The sequence below is a fragment of the Chenopodium quinoa genome, unplaced genomic scaffold (assembly GCF_001683475.1).
Source record: "Chenopodium quinoa cultivar QQ74 unplaced genomic scaffold, ASM168347v1, whole genome shotgun sequence".
NCBI classification, from domain to species: domain Eukaryota; kingdom Viridiplantae; phylum Streptophyta; class Magnoliopsida; order Caryophyllales; family Amaranthaceae; genus Chenopodium; species Chenopodium quinoa.
This window is the reverse complement of record NW_018742651.1, coordinates 3,103,065-3,121,821: the sequence shown is the minus strand read 5'-3', so window position 1 is coordinate 3,121,821 and position 18,757 is coordinate 3,103,065. Positions and strand designations below refer to the sequence as shown.

General features: G+C 34.5%; 3 protein-coding genes across 3 annotated transcripts; 2 read left to right on the top strand and 1 right to left on the bottom strand.

Moving 5' to 3' along the window:
* Positions 1-2,933: 2,933 nt before the first annotated feature.
* Positions 2,934-4,941, bottom strand: LOC110722125. Its single transcript, XM_021901378.1, has 2 exons — positions 4,469-4,941; positions 2,934-3,528 (listed from the first exon to the last, which is right to left on the bottom strand). Exons 1-2 carry the CDS (start codon positions 4,512-4,514, stop codon positions 3,245-3,247), a joined length of 330 nt encoding a protein of 109 aa, XP_021757070.1. The 5' UTR covers positions 4,515-4,941; the 3' UTR covers positions 2,934-3,244.
* Positions 4,942-5,102: 161 nt separating this feature from the next.
* On the top strand, positions 5,103-14,738 carry LOC110722124 (serine incorporator 3-like). The gene is made up of 6 exons (XM_021901377.1): positions 5,103-5,397; positions 9,439-9,672; positions 10,348-10,459; positions 10,541-10,715; positions 13,649-13,889; positions 14,104-14,738. Exons 1-6 carry the CDS (start codon positions 5,223-5,225, stop codon positions 14,397-14,399), a joined length of 1,233 nt encoding a protein of 410 aa, XP_021757069.1. The 5' UTR covers positions 5,103-5,222; the 3' UTR covers positions 14,400-14,738.
* Positions 14,739-15,334: 596 nt separating this feature from the next.
* LOC110722165 (membrane protein TMS1-like) lies at positions 15,335-17,743 on the top strand. Its single transcript, XM_021901429.1, has 5 exons — positions 15,335-15,461; positions 16,533-16,644; positions 16,739-16,907; positions 17,083-17,323; positions 17,523-17,743. Exons 1-5 carry the CDS (start codon positions 15,335-15,337, stop codon positions 17,741-17,743), a joined length of 870 nt encoding a protein of 289 aa, XP_021757121.1.
* Positions 17,744-18,757: the final 1,014 nt, after the last annotated feature.

The following is an 18,757-nucleotide window of genomic DNA, read 5'->3' as shown; positions in this document are numbered from 1 at the left end:
ATTCAAATCACACAGTACCAGTGTGGTACAGATCTCTCCTTGTAAAAATTTCCTTCCATTAATCTCAAAACAGCAAAAAAAAATAAAAATTATCAATATGTAATTAATAAAAGCAATAGAAAGGAAAAAACTACAAAAACTATATAGATAATTACTGTTTTGAGATCATTGAATTTGAACGATTCACCAACAAAATGGAGCATGTGATACATGACAAAGACCCCACAGTCCAAATTGTCAACTTTTTCTTTTCTCCATTCCAACTCAACAACTTCAAAACCATAAGAAGGTAGCTGAGAACTCTTTGGATGATTTCTTTTTCCAAGAAAAGCACCCATTTGAACACACTGACATAAAATATAAAAGTTTAGAATACATTAAAATCAAAAAAGTTAAAATGGAAACAATGAATCAACAGTAACATAACAAAAAAAACAAACATAAACATACCATCTTTGAACACAATTCTTTTGTATAAACAAGAGCAGAATCAGTCCAGATAATGTTGTCAAGATAATATACCAACTCTTTTGTATGATCAATAACATACAAAATGTAGTGATTCTCAATAAGAACGGGAAAATAGATCTGAAACAGCAAAATTAAAGAGATTTAAACAGAGCATATCATAAAGAGAACTCTTTTAAATTTATTACATTAAGTTTAGAATAAAAATACCAGATCAGCATCCATTATATTACATTCTGGATTCTCATAGCTAACCCAACCTTCCCATATGTCGTGCAAATCCTTAACAGCACTAGATATGTTACCTTTGCCAATATTGTCATAAACATGCAAGAATGAAAACTATTAAAGTATAAGATCTCAATAATATATATATAAAGTAAATGTGTTAAGATATAAAAAAAGGAATGAAATAACTTACACTCTGCCTAACACTGAAGAAGAATTTCCGAGGACTAGTAGCCTGAAAACATGCTTTCTCATTCAAATACAGACAGAAGCAATCAATAACGCATCATCGAATCCTGAGTGGAGCAACAAGGGACACCATGTCTTCTCTTGGAATTAAAAAGTTCATTCCAAAAGTAACAAGGCTCTCACTGAAACAATAAAAAATAAGATCAACATTAAAAAAAAAATATAAGAAAAAAAACAGATAAAAAAATAATTATAATAAAAAAGGACACTTAACTTCTTATCCATTGAAACATCCTTCAGCAAACAATAATCGAGAATTTCCAAATGTAACTGAGGCAAATTCTTGAAAATCCGAGCATTGGTCTTTACAAAAAGAGTTACAAAAGGCACCTGCACACCTACATGTCCACAGTCCAGAGAGCATAGAGATTTATTTGCTCTGAGTCTAGGAGGTTCATTTTGATCAATATGCCAGACAGGAATATTTTGAGTAGGACCAGGAATGATAGCAGAAGGTCCAGAACCATTAAGGCCTTCATTAACTATTTTTCCATGACCATTGTCATCATCCTTAGGAATATTTTCATTGAAACCTTGTGCAGGTTCTTTTTCAGGAACAAAATCTTTGTTACCTTCTGTAGGTTCATAAAAACCGCGAAACATATCATGTACAGACTTCATTTTATTACACTCATCAATTAAACCATCTAAAATCTTCAAATAATGAGGATCAGATAGTAGCAGTTCAGTTTGAGAAACTGAAACAAAATCATCAGAAGATAATGAAACACTTCTGCGAGAAGTAATCAGATCATTCAAGGTTTGAAAACCAGTTGACTGAACAAATAATAAAACATCCATATTTCTTTTAACTAAAAGAAACGTTTCATGAACAACCTACAAACATATGAACAATGAAAAAAAAATGTTACAAATAAAAATAATAAAATAAGTAGGAAATCTAAATATATGCTAAAAGTGACCCTTTTAAATGCATAAACTGACCCTTTTAAATGAAAAAAGTTACCCTTTTGTATGAATAAAGTAACCCTTTTAACTTAATATTGAAGATAACTTTAATGCAACTAAAGGGTAACTTCGGTGCAAATAAAGGGTAACTTTGGTACACAAAAAGGGTAACTTTTGTACACAAAAGGGTAACTATTGTACACAAAACGGTAACTTTTGTACACAAAAAAGGGTAACTTTTGTACACAAAAAGGGTAACTTTTGTACACAAAAAGGATAACTTTTGTAAGCAAAAAGCAATAATAACTAAACATATAAGAAAACAGAACACTTACATCAGTTGAAATTTTTTTAATTTCTTCATCGGTCATAATACCTTCTGGAAGCTCAAATGCAACAATGCGACCAGTGGTACCACTTGTAGAAGGACCCTTATCATAACCCAAAGTAGGAGCTGGCTTAAAAACAGTTCCCCTAAAATTAAGCTGTGACACAGGATATGTAATAGTATCCAATGGTCCCTGCCCATAACCACCAGCTTTGATCTCTAACTTAATTCGCTTCTTAATCTTTACATCCGTCCAATGTTGAATTAAAGGAAGAGTACTACTTTCCTTTTCACCTTGAAAATTTAGACGATGAAAATACATAATTTGCAAAGCCAGCAAACAACCACTAACATTTTGAGCATTTTCATCATCCTTATACTTCTGAACAGCCTTCTTTAACTTTTTTAAAACATATGAACACCAATCAAAAGTTTTAATTTCATCAACTTTTTCAACAGCTTTCAGCAACTTCAATGAAACAGTCCTATTAGTAGTAGGAGCTAAAAATCTAGACATAGCTTGAAGAACAAAACACCTCTTAAATTCTTCCCCTCCATCAACCAAATCAACCATCCTAGACTCCAATTTTGACAAATGAAGAGGTTGCTTACCAGAAAGACCATAATCAGATCTCCATGCCTGAATGATACGTTTATCTACACTTTCATCTTCAGAATTTTTATTAAGTTCAGGAACACAAATATCACTCTAAGGCAAGCAAAACACATCGCATATATCATTTCTAGTAACAACAAATTCTTTACCAGTAGCGATGGTAAACATGCAGCTACCAGCATTGGAGTTTTCAACAAGCCAAGGTAGCATTTGACGATTAAGAGTTTTCAATTTAAGATGTAATAAACCTCCAAAACCAATTTCTTCAACAGCCTGTTTTTGCTCAGGACTAAAGTTCTGCAGCAATATTTCCAATGAATAGGGTCTACATCTTGCAATGATTCTTCTTTGCTCCCTAAATAGAAAAAAAAGAAAGAAAATGTAACTAAAACAATATAAAATAAAAACAAAATATAATTAAAAATGTAATAAAAAAATATGTATACTTACATAAAAGATCCAGAATCAGATTCAGAAAGCATTTCATAATCAGGATCTTCCACTGTATTAGCTTTCTTAGGTACAATTTTGGCCTTCTTAGGAACTATTTTGGCCATCTCAGACTCTGGTTTGTCACTCTCAGGAATTTTCCCAGCCTTTTTAGATACTGCTTTGCTCTTCTCAGGAGCTATCTGGGTCTTTTTTGGTACTGGTTTAGGCTTAGCAGGCTCTTTAGGCTTTCCTTTTCCTTTTGTAGGCTTTTTATAACGATAACCACCTATTGAACCACCTGTATTTAATTATTAAAGTAATATAAATACAAATTCAGAAATTACTCATGGAAAAATATAGAATAATGTGCACAAATGACACTTTTAAATGCATAAAGTGACCCTTTTAACAGCACAAAGTAACCCTTTTAACATCACAAAGTGACCCTTTTAACAGCATAAAGTGACCCTTTTAACAGCATAAAGTGACCCTTTTAACAGCATAAAGTGACCCTTTTATATGCAAAAAGTGACCCTTTTAACTGAAAAAGTTATTCATTTAACAACATACACTGACTCTTTTCACAGCATAAAGTGACCCTTTTAACATCACAAAGTGACCCTTTTAACAGCATAAAGTGACCTTTTTAACAGCATAAAGTGACCCTTTTGTATGCATAAAGTGACCCTTTTATATGCAAAAAGTGACCCTTTTTTTGTAAAAAGTGACCCTTTTAACTGAAAAAGTTAATCATTTAACAACATATAGTGACTCTATTAACAGCATAAAGTCACCCTTTTAACATCATAAAGTGAACATTGTCAAAACATATAAATGACACACATGTCTATTACTCAAACACAATGATCAATGCATATATGCATGTTAATCAAACACAGATGCACAAACACAATGCGAATATGCCTATTATACACATAATCTAACTAAAACATAAAACCTAAACAAATAATCAGTTTAATTAGCATTCTCTGACTAAAACCTAACATACAAAATTTGAAGAATAATAAGAAAATTTTTGAATCAATTATATACAATGAACAATAAAATAAAGCAAAATTAAACATAATAACTTCATAATTCAAATTCAATAATCATAATATGCATAAAAAATCAACTAAAAACTATAAAAAAATAACATGCACTACTAATTCGACATATATAAGCGAAATTTCAATTGAAAAATTTGAAAAAATGATGAAAAATTTAAGTAAACACACCTTCTTCAGCATCTACAGCCTTCTTTGTAATCTTCTTCTTCACCATTGCAGAATCAACACTACGAAAATCGAAAACAAAACAAAATCAAAAAACCTAAAAATCGAAGAATCAAAACAATTTAAACTAACAAAAATCTCAAAAAAATAAGTAAACGAACCTGAATTAAGCAAATAACAACTTCACCAGTGAAAAAGAAGAAAGAAAAAGCTCGAAAATCAACAATGGAGGACAGAGAAAACGCTCGAAATCGCCAGTTACTTGCTTTTTAGAGAGAGAAAAACGAAGAGAGAGAAAGCTATAGTGAATGAATGAAGAGAGAAAAGTTCTATTTCTTTCTTTATTTTGGCAATCATTAGGAAGCACGTGCCAAACCCACTAAATTGGCAGTTGATGCTTGTCCAAAAATTCCGCCATTCATTAAATTAATGAACACCGATTTTTTTTTAAAAATTTGTGATAAGAATAATACTTATTGATTTAGAATTTTAGATGAGTAACCCGTACACAGACGCGGTCAATATTACGCTATGCCGTAATAGCGGTTAACCTACATGGATTAAAGAAGAAATACAAGGCCACATGTTTTGTAATCCTCCAATAATTCAAGTCAAAATTCAAACTCCGTAAAACAGAACTCGTCAGTGTTTCCAGATACTTCTTATTTCATCCCATCAAGAAACTAATCTCATCATAAAACAGCACACAAAAAGCTTAACACAAACAAAACCCAGAAATCAGAAGAGAGAGAAAAAGATGTCGTGCTTGTTTTCCTGCTGCGCATCTCTTGCGTGCGGGTGTTGCACATCAGTAGCTTCTGGGATCACAAAGAAGTCTGCTCGTATTGCTTATTGTGGTCTCTTTGGTTCTTCTCTTGTTATTTCCTGGGTTCTTCGAGAAGTCGCTTCTCCTTTGCTGCAGAAATTCCCTTGTATGTTTTTGTCATTTTTACTGTTTAATTTCATCTGGGTATCTCTCACTTTCCTTCAATTATGTATGAATTGCAATTTTTTTTTATTAATTCGTTGGTTTTTTTGGGTTTAATTTGTTGTTGATTTTATGGGTTTTGTGCTGGAATTTGGTGTTGATTGCCCAATTTGTTGAATTGTCATTTTTTTTTCTGTTGATTTTGCTATCTATTGTTGAAATTTGCAATCATTTTTTGATGGTCATTGATTGGGTAAAAGGGGGTAAGAAGTAGTTTATGGGAACAGAAGATTTAGTCTTGAGATGGAAAATTTTGTAGAAGAATTAGTACGATTTGGTGGGATTTTAGAAGATGATAATATTCTTCTTATGTTGCAAATGGTATAAATTTGGCTGGCTAACTTAGGCATAAGGAAAGCAACATGCTAAAAAAAGGGGGTTATACCCTTAGGTAGGCTATCACAATCGGAAGAATTTGAGTTGTGATGAGCTAATGCAGTTTGGAACAATAGTATCTGCATTGTGACAGAAGAATGGTTTCGTGGCATGGATTTTGTATATTTGATCAGATGATCCGTTATATTGTAGGCGATAATTCTAATTGAAGCCGTCTTATAGAATAAGGTTACTTTCTGTAGGAAGTTCAAATTTTGAAAATTTCATATTATACCAGATGTTTTCATTAACTGAGAACCTGAAGCAAATAAGCAAAGATTAATCTTTGGCATGATTGGGAAGTAAACTTCAAATAGGGAGGGTTAGTTATGATAATCTATTAAATATGTTAAAAATGAAATTTTATCAAATACGAAGTATTTATTAGGAATGTATGGAGTATCTTTTATATATCTTGGCTGTGCCGGTGGGTTGCAGTTATAGAGCTGTTTTTAGGGGTGCAGGCATAGTGATGCAGGAATTTAAAAACTTAAGAGGTGAACCCGTAATTGAAACTTAATCATGATCTTCTCCAATAGTTGGTCAACTGGTGATGGGTTTCCATTAGTAGTCTTTTTGTTTTCTGGCCACCAATAATTGGGTTGAGTAAACCCTTTCCCCCTTTTGCACCCTAAACTTCTTAAGTAGGGCACTTTTCTCAAAATGAAGGCTTTGGAAACAAGACTTGTCAGAATTCAGCACACGGGTTGATTTCTGGTGAACCCAAGGATGGGGTTGGTTGAAGTAGAACGTTTTTAGGGTAAAGAATGTGCCAACAGTTTTTTTGGTTGCACGGCTTGCACCTATACAAATGCACACTCTATTATGACTGTCTTCGGTGATGTGATCTTTTTAGATGCACCTCTACATATACTTTCAGTTTATCAACTCTGTAAAAATTTTACTTTTTATCAAGAATATATATTAATGGTTGAATCATACATTAACAAGTTTGAAAATAAAATATTGCAAATATTAAAAACGGGGAAAGTATATGATGACATTGGAAGTCTGGAAGAAAGTAGGAACAACAACATAGATTTTCGGGGTGTAAGCAACCACAAAATTTTTCATATTATACTTGATGAATTTACTAACTGAGAACTTGAAGCAAAGGATTAATCTTTGGCATGATTAGAAGTGAAACTTCAAATAGGGAAGGTTAGTTATGATATTTCTGTTGAATATCTTTTAAGCAAATCTTTATCAAATAAAGCAGGAGTATTGATTAAGGATGTATGGAGTATCAAGAGCTCATATCAGGGGTGTAGGCATAATGATGCAGGGATTTAAAATCTTAAGAGTTGAACCTGTAGTTCTAACTCGATTCGGATCCTTTCTAATAGTTAACCAGCTGGCGGTGGGATTTTAGAAGATGATAATAGTCTTCGCATGTTGCAAATGGTATAAATATGGCTGGCTAATTTAGGCATAAGGAAAGCAACATGCTAAAAAAGGGGGGTTATACCCTTAGTTAGGCTATCACAATCGGAAGAATTTGAGTTGTGCTTGAGCTAATGCAGTTTGGAACAATAGTATCTGCATTGTGACAGAAGAATGGTTTCGTGGCATGGATTTTGTATATTTGATCAAATGATTCGTTATATTGTAGGCGATAATTCTAACTGAAGCCGTCTTATAAAATTAGGTTATTTTCTGTAGGAAGTTCAAATTTTTAAAATTTTATATTACACCTGATATATTCATTAACTGAAAACTTGAAGCAAATTAGCAAGAAAATCTTTGGCATGATTGGGAAGTAAACTTCATATCGGGAAGGTTAATTATGATAATCTATTAAATATCTTAAAAATGAATTATTTTTTTTAATTAAATACGGAGTATGACTTACGAAGTATTTATTAGGAATGCAGGGAGTATCTTTTATATATCTTGGCTGTGGCCGATGGGTTGCAGATATAGAGCTGTTTTCAGGGGTGGAGGCATAGTGATGCGGGAATTTTAAAACTTAAGAGATGAACCCGTGATTCAAACTTCATTCTGATCTTCTCCAATTGTTGACCGACTAGTGGTGGGTTTCCTTTGGCATTAGTAGTCTTTTTTTTTTCCTGGCCACCAATGATTGGGTTGAGAAACCCTCTCCCCCTTTTGCACCCTTAAGTGGGGAATGTTTCTCAAAATGCAGGCTTTGCAAACAAGACTTTTCAGAATTCAGCACACTTGGTTGATGGATTTATGGTGAACCCAAGGGGGTTGGTTGAAGTAGAACATTTTTAGGGTATAGACTAATGCCTCCAATTTTCTTAGTTGCACTTATACACTATTCACACACACTATAATGACTGTCATCGGTGATGGGATCTTTTTGGATGCACCTCAACATATATTTTCAGTTTATCAACTTTGTAAAAAATTTACTTTTCAATAACTATAGATATTAATGGTTGAATTATGCATTGATAAGTGTGAAAATAGAAATTTGCAACTATTAAAAACGGGGAAAGTATATGGTGACACTGGAAGTCTGGTAGAAAGTAGGATCAACAAGATAGAAATGGCAGGTGTAAGCATTAAGCAACCACATTCATATTATACTTCATGAATTCATTAACTGAAAACTTGAAGCAAAGGATTTATCTTCTTTGGTATGATTGAGAAGTGAAACTTTAAAGAGGGAAGGTTAGTTATGAACTTATGATATTTCAATTGAATTTATTTAAAGCAATCGTTATCAAAATAAGCAGGAGTATAAATTAGGGATGTATGGAGTATCAAGAGCTCATACCAGGGGTGTAGGCATAATGATGTGGGGATTTAAAATCTTAAGAGTTGAACCTGAAATTCTAACTTGATTATGATCCTTTCTGATAGTTAACCAGTTGGCGAGTTCCTTTGGCACTAGTAGTCTTTTGTTTCCTGGCCACTAGTAGTTGGGATGTGGAAACCCCCTCCCCCTTTTTCGCCGTAAATGGGTCATGTTTCCCAACATCCAGGCTTTGCAAACAAGATTATTCAGAATTCAGCAATTTGTTGATGTGTTTATTGTGAATCCAAGAATGGGATTGGTTGAAGTAGAACATATGAGGGTAACCATAAAGCCTCTGTTTTTTTAGTTGCACCTTTACACTATTTGCAACCTCTACTATGACTATATTTGGTGACATAGGGAAAGACATAGTCATATGAGATCTTGTTAGATACACCTCAACATATACGTTCAGACCATCAACATTGGTAAGATTTTTTTTTGAGTAACTAAAGATTTTAATGGTTGAAGTTGTGCGTTGACAAGTGTGAAAATAAAAATGCTGCAACTATATAAAAATGGAGGAAGTATTTGGTGATACTGTAATATTGGAAAAAAAGTAGAAACAACAAGAAACATGTGGCAGGTGAAAACAACCACAACTATATACTTCGTATAATTTCACGCAGATCTAGGAAATGTGAAGAGTTATATCTGTATCAGCATAATCACTATAATTCGGGCAAATTGTTGGGATGTATCCATGTGCATGTTTAGGACTTAATTTTTAGCTCGAGATAGAAGATGTGAGCTAGATATAATGTCTGCATGCCTGCTGAATTAACTTTGTGTCTTACACCTGTGTCTGACACTCTGACATATCAAATTGATTTGACCTTGAAGGGATTAACAATGCTGATCATACGAAAGAGTGGTACCAAACAAGTACAGTTCTTCGGGTCAGCTTGGGGAATTTCCTGTTTTTCGTGGTGCTTGCCATAATAATGATTGGTGTGAAAGACCAGAACGATCGACGAGATTCTTGGCATCATGGAGGATGGATGGGGAAGATGATTATTTGGTTTCTAGTTATTGTTCTGATGTTTTTTATGCCAAATGTCGTCGTAGATATATATGGTATGCTCATCATGGTAAACAAAATTTTATAATATCTTTTGCCTCCTGATATATACTTGGCTGCATTTTCAAATCATTTGGCTTGCAGTACATTATTTTAGCAAACTTACTGTTGCCTTTCAAGTGAAGTTTCCTAACTCTTTTAAAATATCGTCACTTACTCCCCTGGTCTTAATTAAAATTGTAGGGATGGGAGATCTGTCTGAAAAAGTATCAAAACCCTGTCAACTATTAGTCGGATAAAGGACGAATTTACACATTAAAGTAGTACATTTTAGCCTAATTTACTAAACTAGGGAGTAAATTATTATATACTCAATCTTGTACTTGCAAATTAAGTAATAGTGGAATATCTACTGTGAGACTCAACCAAGTTTTTTCTTTTTAGATTTGTGTAACTCCTTGAAGTTATTATGCTCTAACATTCACCTATTTTATGGTAGCTATTTGATTATAGAGGATTTTATGGGAAACTAATATTGTAATGCTGCCGATTAAAAGGTTATTTAAGCAATTTATATATTTTTTTTGTGGATAAATGAGCATGTTTGTCAGGGTATGACAAAACAAAATGGTCTGTTAAGGGGCACATCGAGTGATAACAGGGTGTAGAGTCAGCATGCATTGTACTGTTCGTATCACAATTTTATCTTATCATTCCTCCGTACTTTGCAGGTATTCTGTCAAAATTTGGTGCAGGACTGTTTTTATTGGTTCAGGTTATTTTACTGTTGGATTTCACTTACACATGGAATGATGCTTGGGTTGAGAAAGATGAGCATAAATGGTATACTATTTTAAATTAGCAACTAAAGCTGTTACTTATCTCTGATATTCTTGTCTGAAGAAAATTTTATTGATTTTTCAGGTACATGGCTTTGCTTGCAGTATCAGTAGGTTGCTATATTGCTGCTTTTACTTTATCTGGAATTTTGTTCATTTGGTTCAACCCTTCTAGCCAAGACTGTGGCCTCAATGTGTTCTTCATTGTGATGACCATGATACTTGCTTTTGCATTTGCTGTCATTGCTTTGCATCCAAAGGTGAGGCTCATGCTATCTCTCTCTGTTTAATCATAAGGCAGTTACTTTAGCCTTTTTGGCCCTTCCTTACATTATACTTTTTATTCGCTTTGTTTAGTTTGTTATATGTTAGTTATTTGGTCAATTCTGGCATCAAAGCTTCATTTGCTAACTCAAAGGACACTATGCTGACAATTATAGGCTTGAGAGTTGAGACTGTGGCTAATTCGAGGTGGCACAGATAATATGCAAAACCATAGTATTACTTTTCTGTAAGCTTAGTAAACAGTAAGACAACTATGATCTTATTTTAGGTGTCATTTACACATTATTGGCAACAGTGAATTCTTCCAACCGATTCCATATTTAGGAAATATTGATGGAAGGAGAACCTAGCATAATATGGACTTGTGAGAGTGTAATAACAATTAATTTGATTCTAGATAACTTGTTATGTGGTGGAAGGGTGGAATCACCTGTCTTAGTCAGAATTAGCCTTGCTACGCAGGCAACTAAGTTAAAGGGTGAAGTAGAAGCTATATCTTAAATGTATTACTTCCTCTGTTACATAAAAATTGCACCATGGGGGAGAGAAAGGCAAATTGACAAAAGCGTCCTTGTACTTTTGAGGAATTACTTTTATTCATAAGTATATGCAAGTGGGTGGGGGACGTATTGCATGGGTTTTAGTACGGGTAGATTGGTAAATGCACTAGGTAAATATGAAGTTCCTAATAAGGTGAAAGATGCAATATTTGTGGAACAGAGGAAGTATATGAATTTTGAGACTTTGAGAGATGGTGAATATGAAGTCAAAAATTATATTTCCTATCACGGGGAATGCCTCTTGTTGCGGGAACCTATTAACTTAATGTATATTGATGCTTTGTACAAGTCAGGTTATTATGTGTGTGTGTGTGTTTGGGGGGGGGATCGGATTCCATTTGTGTCACGTGTTATCTGAATCCGTTGAACCAAGATGCAAATCAGTTATTGACCCATATCAATGTAATTCTTTTAAATCTAAGGGCTAAAGCCAAAATAATAAGTACAATTTTGTGAACACTTTAGTTTTGAGTGTTTTTGTGTGTGTGTGTGTGTTTTTTTTTTTTTTTTTTTTTTTTTTTTTTTTTTTTTCTCTTTTTTAAAGTTTGGATTAAAAGTGAAAATTGTTAGAAGTCCCGTCAACTTATTTTAGTGAATTGTTTTATGCTGATTTAGGAAGATTTTTAATCTAATTGATATTTGTTGGACCGGTATTGACTTATAAAACTTTACTGTTAATATTTGTCTTTTTCTAGTTTTCATTTTTGTAATAACTAATAACAGTATTTGTTTGGAATCTTCTTTATACAGTTATGTGAATGGAATCTAGTACTTGCTTGATACTATATTTCCATTACATATATTTTTTTTTTCAATCGCAATATTTAGAATTTTACACTATCAAACACGCGCACACACACAGACACACACACACACACTCCTGAGTAGGTTCAAAACATTAATATTTTTAAAGAAAATTTGTGAGAAAGCACCTTATCGCAAAGTCTTATAAAATGCACACCTTGATGGGCTTTTAACTACTAAATATGTGACCCCCCCCCCCCCCCCTCCTCCCAATAATCATGTAGCCATGTAGGTAAGTCCATCAAGTATGTACAACTCACATCACCTAATTCTAGGACATTGACTTAAAGGATATTGACCCAAGTCAAATAAGGGAAAGGGAAAAAGAAAAAGTTTCCAAATGACCTGTTACAAACAATCTAATTTGAAGGATTATGTAAACACAATGCTAATTCTTACACAGTGTTTACATGTATGGGCTTTAGTCATTGTTTTAGTAGATTTGAAACTTTTGTCGGTTCTTTTGTAGCATGCACTCATTTGTCAATGGATATAATGTATGATTTTTTTTTTTAATAAAAAAAAGTAGCATTTTTGTGCTATTATAATGCCTCTTAACTTCAACATTAACATCTGTAAGTGCTTTGGAAGGTCTATCTAGAAGGTCCAATAGGAGGGCAATGACCCCCCCCCCCCCGCGTCCCTTTTTTTTCTCCCAAGCCTCCATTTATAAACTTTTTTATATGTGCCTTGCCACATTATAAGGCTATGGAACCGTTTATAGTCACAGTTTTCAATTGTTAGCTATTGAGTGATAAGGGTTGCAGAACAATTAGAGTTGATTTGAATTTTGAATTTTCTTTGACCAATCGATAATGGGTTTATGCTTTATGGAAATCCTACACATTTCACTCTACAACAGGACTTAGTGTCTTGTTTTGCATTAATTCCAGCTCCACATTTGTTCGAAACCCTTTGGATTGAAGAACTGTAGGACTTGTATCAAAATATTCAGTCTAAAAGATACCTCTAAATTTCTGGTTAGATTTTTTATGTCTCCATGCATCAGGCTATTATGTTCACGTGCATCATATGTCTCACCATTGGAATTGACCATTCTGCAAATCAGAATGAAAAGGACATAGAACCTTTGTCTTGCTCATGAAAACTGAAGAGCTTGATTGCTTGCATTACACCTCTTAGTAGCCCCTTATCCTTGTAGATTTATTTCTCCTGATCGCCAAGCTTACTTTTACCCTTGTGGAACCAATTTCTTTTTAAATTATCCTTGTGAATCAGTTTGAATTGTGATCTTATTCCCATAGGAGATTCCATGGTAAGATGTGCAAAAGTATTGTGCAATATTCGAGCTCATCTGAAATAATTGGCCTTTAGTTAGGTTTGTATAATTGTATGCTTTCTCTTTCTCTCTGAACAGTGGATGTTGAATTGGCTATGATCTCTGCACAATTGGCCTTAATGGCTTGATGCCAAGATCAGCATTTATGCATAATGTGCGAAAGTTGCTTTATCTATTTAGGATAATTTTTGCGTGGAAAGACTATTCTGATTAAGTTAATGACGTGTCGTTAAATTGTGAACAGGTGAATGGAAGCCTCTTGCCGGCCTCAGTAATCTCTGTCTACTGTGCTTATGTGTGCTATACTGGTCTTTCTAGTGAACCTCGTGATTACATTTGCAATGGCCTACATAACAAATCCAAAGCTGTTTCCACAAGCACCCTTGTCCTTGGATTGATCACAACCGTGCTCTCAGTCTTGTACTCAGCTGTTCGCGCTGGCTCATCAAAGGCATTTCTATCACCCCCCTCATCTCCAAGAGCAGGTATAAATACCCAAATGTATTCACAGAAATTTAATGCTTTATGTACGCATGATTAGATCTTGCAGGCTTGTAAGGATTTCTCAATCCTACAGTCACCTGGTCTTCTATGTTCTCTCATTGCTGTCTTACCCTTCTGCTGACTAGAGTAAATTTAACTGAATTCTGACACGTTTCTTGACTATTCACCAATTCTTGAATTGGGTGCCCATTGCAGGTGCTACTACCCCTCTTCTGACCTCAGACGACCCAGAAGCTGGCGACAAAAAGGATTCGGAATCCCGTCCTGTCAGTTATTCATACACTTTCTTTCATCTGATATTTGCCCTCGCTAGCATGTACTCTGCCATGCTGCTCTCGGGATGGACCAGTTCGTCTGACAGCGCAGATCTAATTGATGTTGGTTGGGCTTCTGTCTGGGTGAAAATTTGCACAGAATGGATGACTGCAGGACTTTACATTTGGTCTCTTTTGGCGCCTATACTGATGCCAGATCGCGAATTCTTTAGTTAATTTATGAGAATTATGTTCTTTAATTCTTATATAGCTCACCATGCCTATCAATAGCTCGATTCTCAAACTTTCATGCCAATGACTGTTTGGCTTCCGGAACTTTAGATAGGTAAGAAAACATATCATGTACAGTGTTTAGGTAAGGCTTGTGTAATTATGCCCTCTCTTAGACTTCATATGTTAAAACTATCCAGTAGAGCAAGTCTTAGACCTCTAATAACGATATTTGTATATAAATCTAGTGTGTAAGGAATGTGGTTTGCTACAAGGGAATGACATTTTCTTTCCTGGGAGATTGTTAAAATTTTGCAAGACATTTTTATGGTTTGGTTCTTTAAATTTGAATGAAATTATTTAGACAATTTATATATTGACAATGACAAGTTTGGGTTGCCAGGTGACAGACGTATGGAATGAATGAAATTTGGTTTAATCTGTATAAAAGTTGTATTCGCGTATCAGGAATCAAAATGTTCATACCATATGTACTAACTGTGGCTTATTTATTTTTCTATGGTTTTCCTTACGTCTTAAAAGATTCCTAACACAATCCACCAACATGGTCAAGAATCACACTATAATTGTTATTTATTGTGGTGATGGATAACGAGACACATAAAAAAACTTTGTAAGATGGACAAGTTCAACATCAACAGAATGATTAGAGCTTTATTTATATATTTTTTTTTCCGTGATAGAGACAAGATGAAGATTCATAGTTATAATGCACTACTATGTATGATTTTGGTGAAAATTCGATTCCAAACTACCAACCTGGCAATCCAAACTTGTCATTGTCAATATGAAGGGTTGACTTGCATCATCAAGGAGATTGAAGGGTTTAACAACACGAGAAACTCCCCTGTTATGTCCTTGATTAACATTCAGGTGAATATAATAATACGTAGCAATCGTTTATTATAGAGAGAGTGATAATGCCAGGGTTCTCTTGGATGACAAAGAAGTCAGCTAGGATCGCCTATTGTGGCCTCTTTACTGGCTTTGTTGTTCTCTCCTTGATTCTTTCACAAGTTGCTGCTCCCTTGTTGCAGATTTTCCCTTGTATGTTTTTCCCGTCTTATCTACTTTAATCTTAATTGTTCATAAGCTTGTGAATATTTTTGTGATATATGGGATTCATTCATTAGTTTTTTTGGGTTTAAATCCTTAGCTTTTTTTTTGTTTGTTCAACTGTCTTTCGAGGAGGAAGTAGCTTATGGAAGATCAATCGAATATGTTCATAATGATTGCAACTGTGCCTGAGTAAACGCAGTTGGAATTTTAATTACTCCCTGTCCCTTGTCGCAATAATCCACTATAAGGACAGTTATGCAATGTGTTAGCTCTCTTCTCATTACATTCTTTTTGGGAGCTATTGCTTGATCATCTAGTGAGTCCAAATGAGTGGCGACTTGGAATGTTTGTTACTGTGATGTTCCTAAGCTAGGGCTTCAATCTTTTCCTGGAGTAAAAGGATTTAATGTAATCATGTAGTATGCATTCTCCTGATGTTTTAGTCCATTTCGGCCATCCAACAATGTTATCATATGAGGGATGTGTTCTTTCATCACTCCTCTCTGAACTCCCTGCATCGGATCGGACAGCAAAAGTGAATAAAACAGCTAGTGAGATGCTTGAGTTTCTTCTATGATGACAAACCTTTTCATTATCTAACATTGTTAACTTGATTTGACCTTGAAGGGATACATAATGCTGATCACACAAAGGAGTGGTACCAGATAAATGCAATTCTTCGGGTCAGTTTAGGGAATTTTCTTTTTTTTTCACAGTGCTTGCCTTGATAGTGAGTGTTATGAATGTTCAATATGACCAACCTGATTCATGGCACCATGGACGATGGACAATGAAGATAATTATCTGGATTTTACCGATCATGTTAATGTTTTTGTTGCCAAATGTTATTGTAGAATTGTATGGTAAGCTCTCTGTGTTGCTCGATTTCTCATAATAAATATACTTAAGCTACAACTTCAATTCATTGTACTTTTATTATTATCGCATTAAGTTTACTGCTGCATTTCCATTGAAGTAAGAAGGCGCTTTTTAGCTTTTATTTTATCAGATCAGTTCAATTACTCTCCTGGTCTCAAATCGCAATTGTGTGTTTTGCAGGGTTTCTGTCAAAATTTGGGGCTGGCCTATTTTTGTTGGTTCAGTTTGTTTTACTATTGGATTTCACTTACACTTGGAATGATGCTTGTCTTAAGAATGATGATACGAAATGGTATGTTTTTTTTTCTATTCGTTTAGGCCACTGCAATATACGTGGTATTTTTCTTACATTCTCATGCGAAGAATATATAACATTGAATTTTCAGGTTCTATGCCTTGTTTGCAATATCAGTGGGATGCTACATTGCTTCTTTTACTTTATCCATATTTTTGTTCATTTGGTTCAATCCCTCTGGTCACGACTGTGGCCTCAATGTGATCTTCATTGTCGTGAACTTGATTCTTTTTGTTGTATTCGCTCTGATTGTACTGCAGGTGTGAGAAATGCTCATTTTGTTAAACTATATAACGATTGAGTTTGGTCTTTATGCCCTACCTATAGAGCTGCTTCATCATTATAGCCTTTATAGTTTATAGGATATTACTAGAGACAACGCTGATCAACTAATTACTCCGTAATATTGATGTCTTATTGTACAATCGTGAGCAGGTACAAGGGAGCCTTTTCCCAGCTTCAGCGATTTCTGTATACTTTACCTATGTGTGTTTTACTAGCCTTTCTAGCGAACCCCATGACTATGTTTGCAATGGCCTGGACAACAGAGCCAAAGGCGTCTCCACAAGCACCATTATCATTGGACTGATCAGTACAATACTCTGTGTCTTGTATTCAGCTCTTCGTGCTGGCTCGACAAAGGCCTTGCTATCATCCCTATCATATCCAAGGGCAGGTATGGATGCATTCAGCTATTTTAGTGCAATTCAAGACTTATTTTGGCTTGGCAGTTTTGGCACTCGTTTTCACATTAAACTAACCATGAGTGGAAGTTGGTTTTTGTAAAACTTTCTGTACCCTCCTTTATCTGTTGAAGTGGAAGGACTATTTTGTAATGCTATGTTACACCATATCGTGTATGTCCTTATTGACAGTATTTGCCCATCTAATAACCTTTGCACATTATTGGTTGCTCGCTGCAGGTGCAACTCACTTAGATGCCGCCCTTGCTCACGGTGTGTACTCGGACATGCTCTTCTCGGGATGGAGCAGTTTGTCTGACTGTTCTGAGGATACAGAAGCGGGCGAAGACATAAGGGATTTAAAATCATGGCTTGTTAGTCTGCCATACTCTGTTGAGTCCCTTAGGTTTTGATTGATAGTTTTGAATGATGACAAACAGCTAAGGGAAACAGGTCCTTGAAAGTGTTCGATACAGTTGGGGGAACCAGCTAACATAGAACACTGTTTCCCCAGACAAGTTATTACTTACATGAGTTTTCTTATTGAACTAACTTGTCTTTATACAGGGAACAGTTATATGATAAAAGTGTTATGTACTGGTAGGGAACCAGTATGTAATGTTTCCATGGTTGCTACGTGGTAAAGAAGTCACATACTCTTTATTGTGCATTAACCATGTTACATGTGCAGTAGTTGAGTTGATTCCAAGACTTGGAGCATAGAAGCCTTTCGAAGATATTTCGAAGAAAGATTGTTTGCTCATAATAGAAGTATTCAAGGAAGATTCAAGTCTTGAAGATTACATGAAGAAAAGACGATTTATGCTTTAATATGTTATCTAGGTTTTCATGTAATATGCTCCGTAGTATGCTTGCATGTTTGGGTTATATAAGTGCTTAAAAGTATATTGAAGTATGATATGAAATCTGGTACAAAGTTGGAACAGGTTTCATAACATGTTTCAATTCAGGGAACCAGGTCGGGGAACCAGGTTCACTGTATTCGAGCTGCCGTTTTGGAAAAAGATTTTACAAAAAGATTTTTTCGAAAAGATTATCTTGAAAATATTTTGTGCAGCTGGAAATAAGATGAAATATTCTTGGTTACCTAAAATCTAGGAGTATTTATCTTAATTGATTCTATCTTTGTGATTAAATCAAATAAGATAAAAACTTTCCTAAAATTACATTATATCTTATTCTCTAAGATTGTGTGATTTAAGGAAACTAGGTTTTAGGAATCTAAGCTTATATAAACTCATCTTATTTCACATATTTCGTGTGCCTCTCCAGAAATTAAAAGAGCAATTATTTGAGAGCATATACTTAAGCACTAATCCCATTCATCAAGTCATATACAAGAGCATTCTAGTACTTAAACTTTTTCTCTTAATTAGCTTCGTAGAAGTGAGATCAAAGGAGAGTTT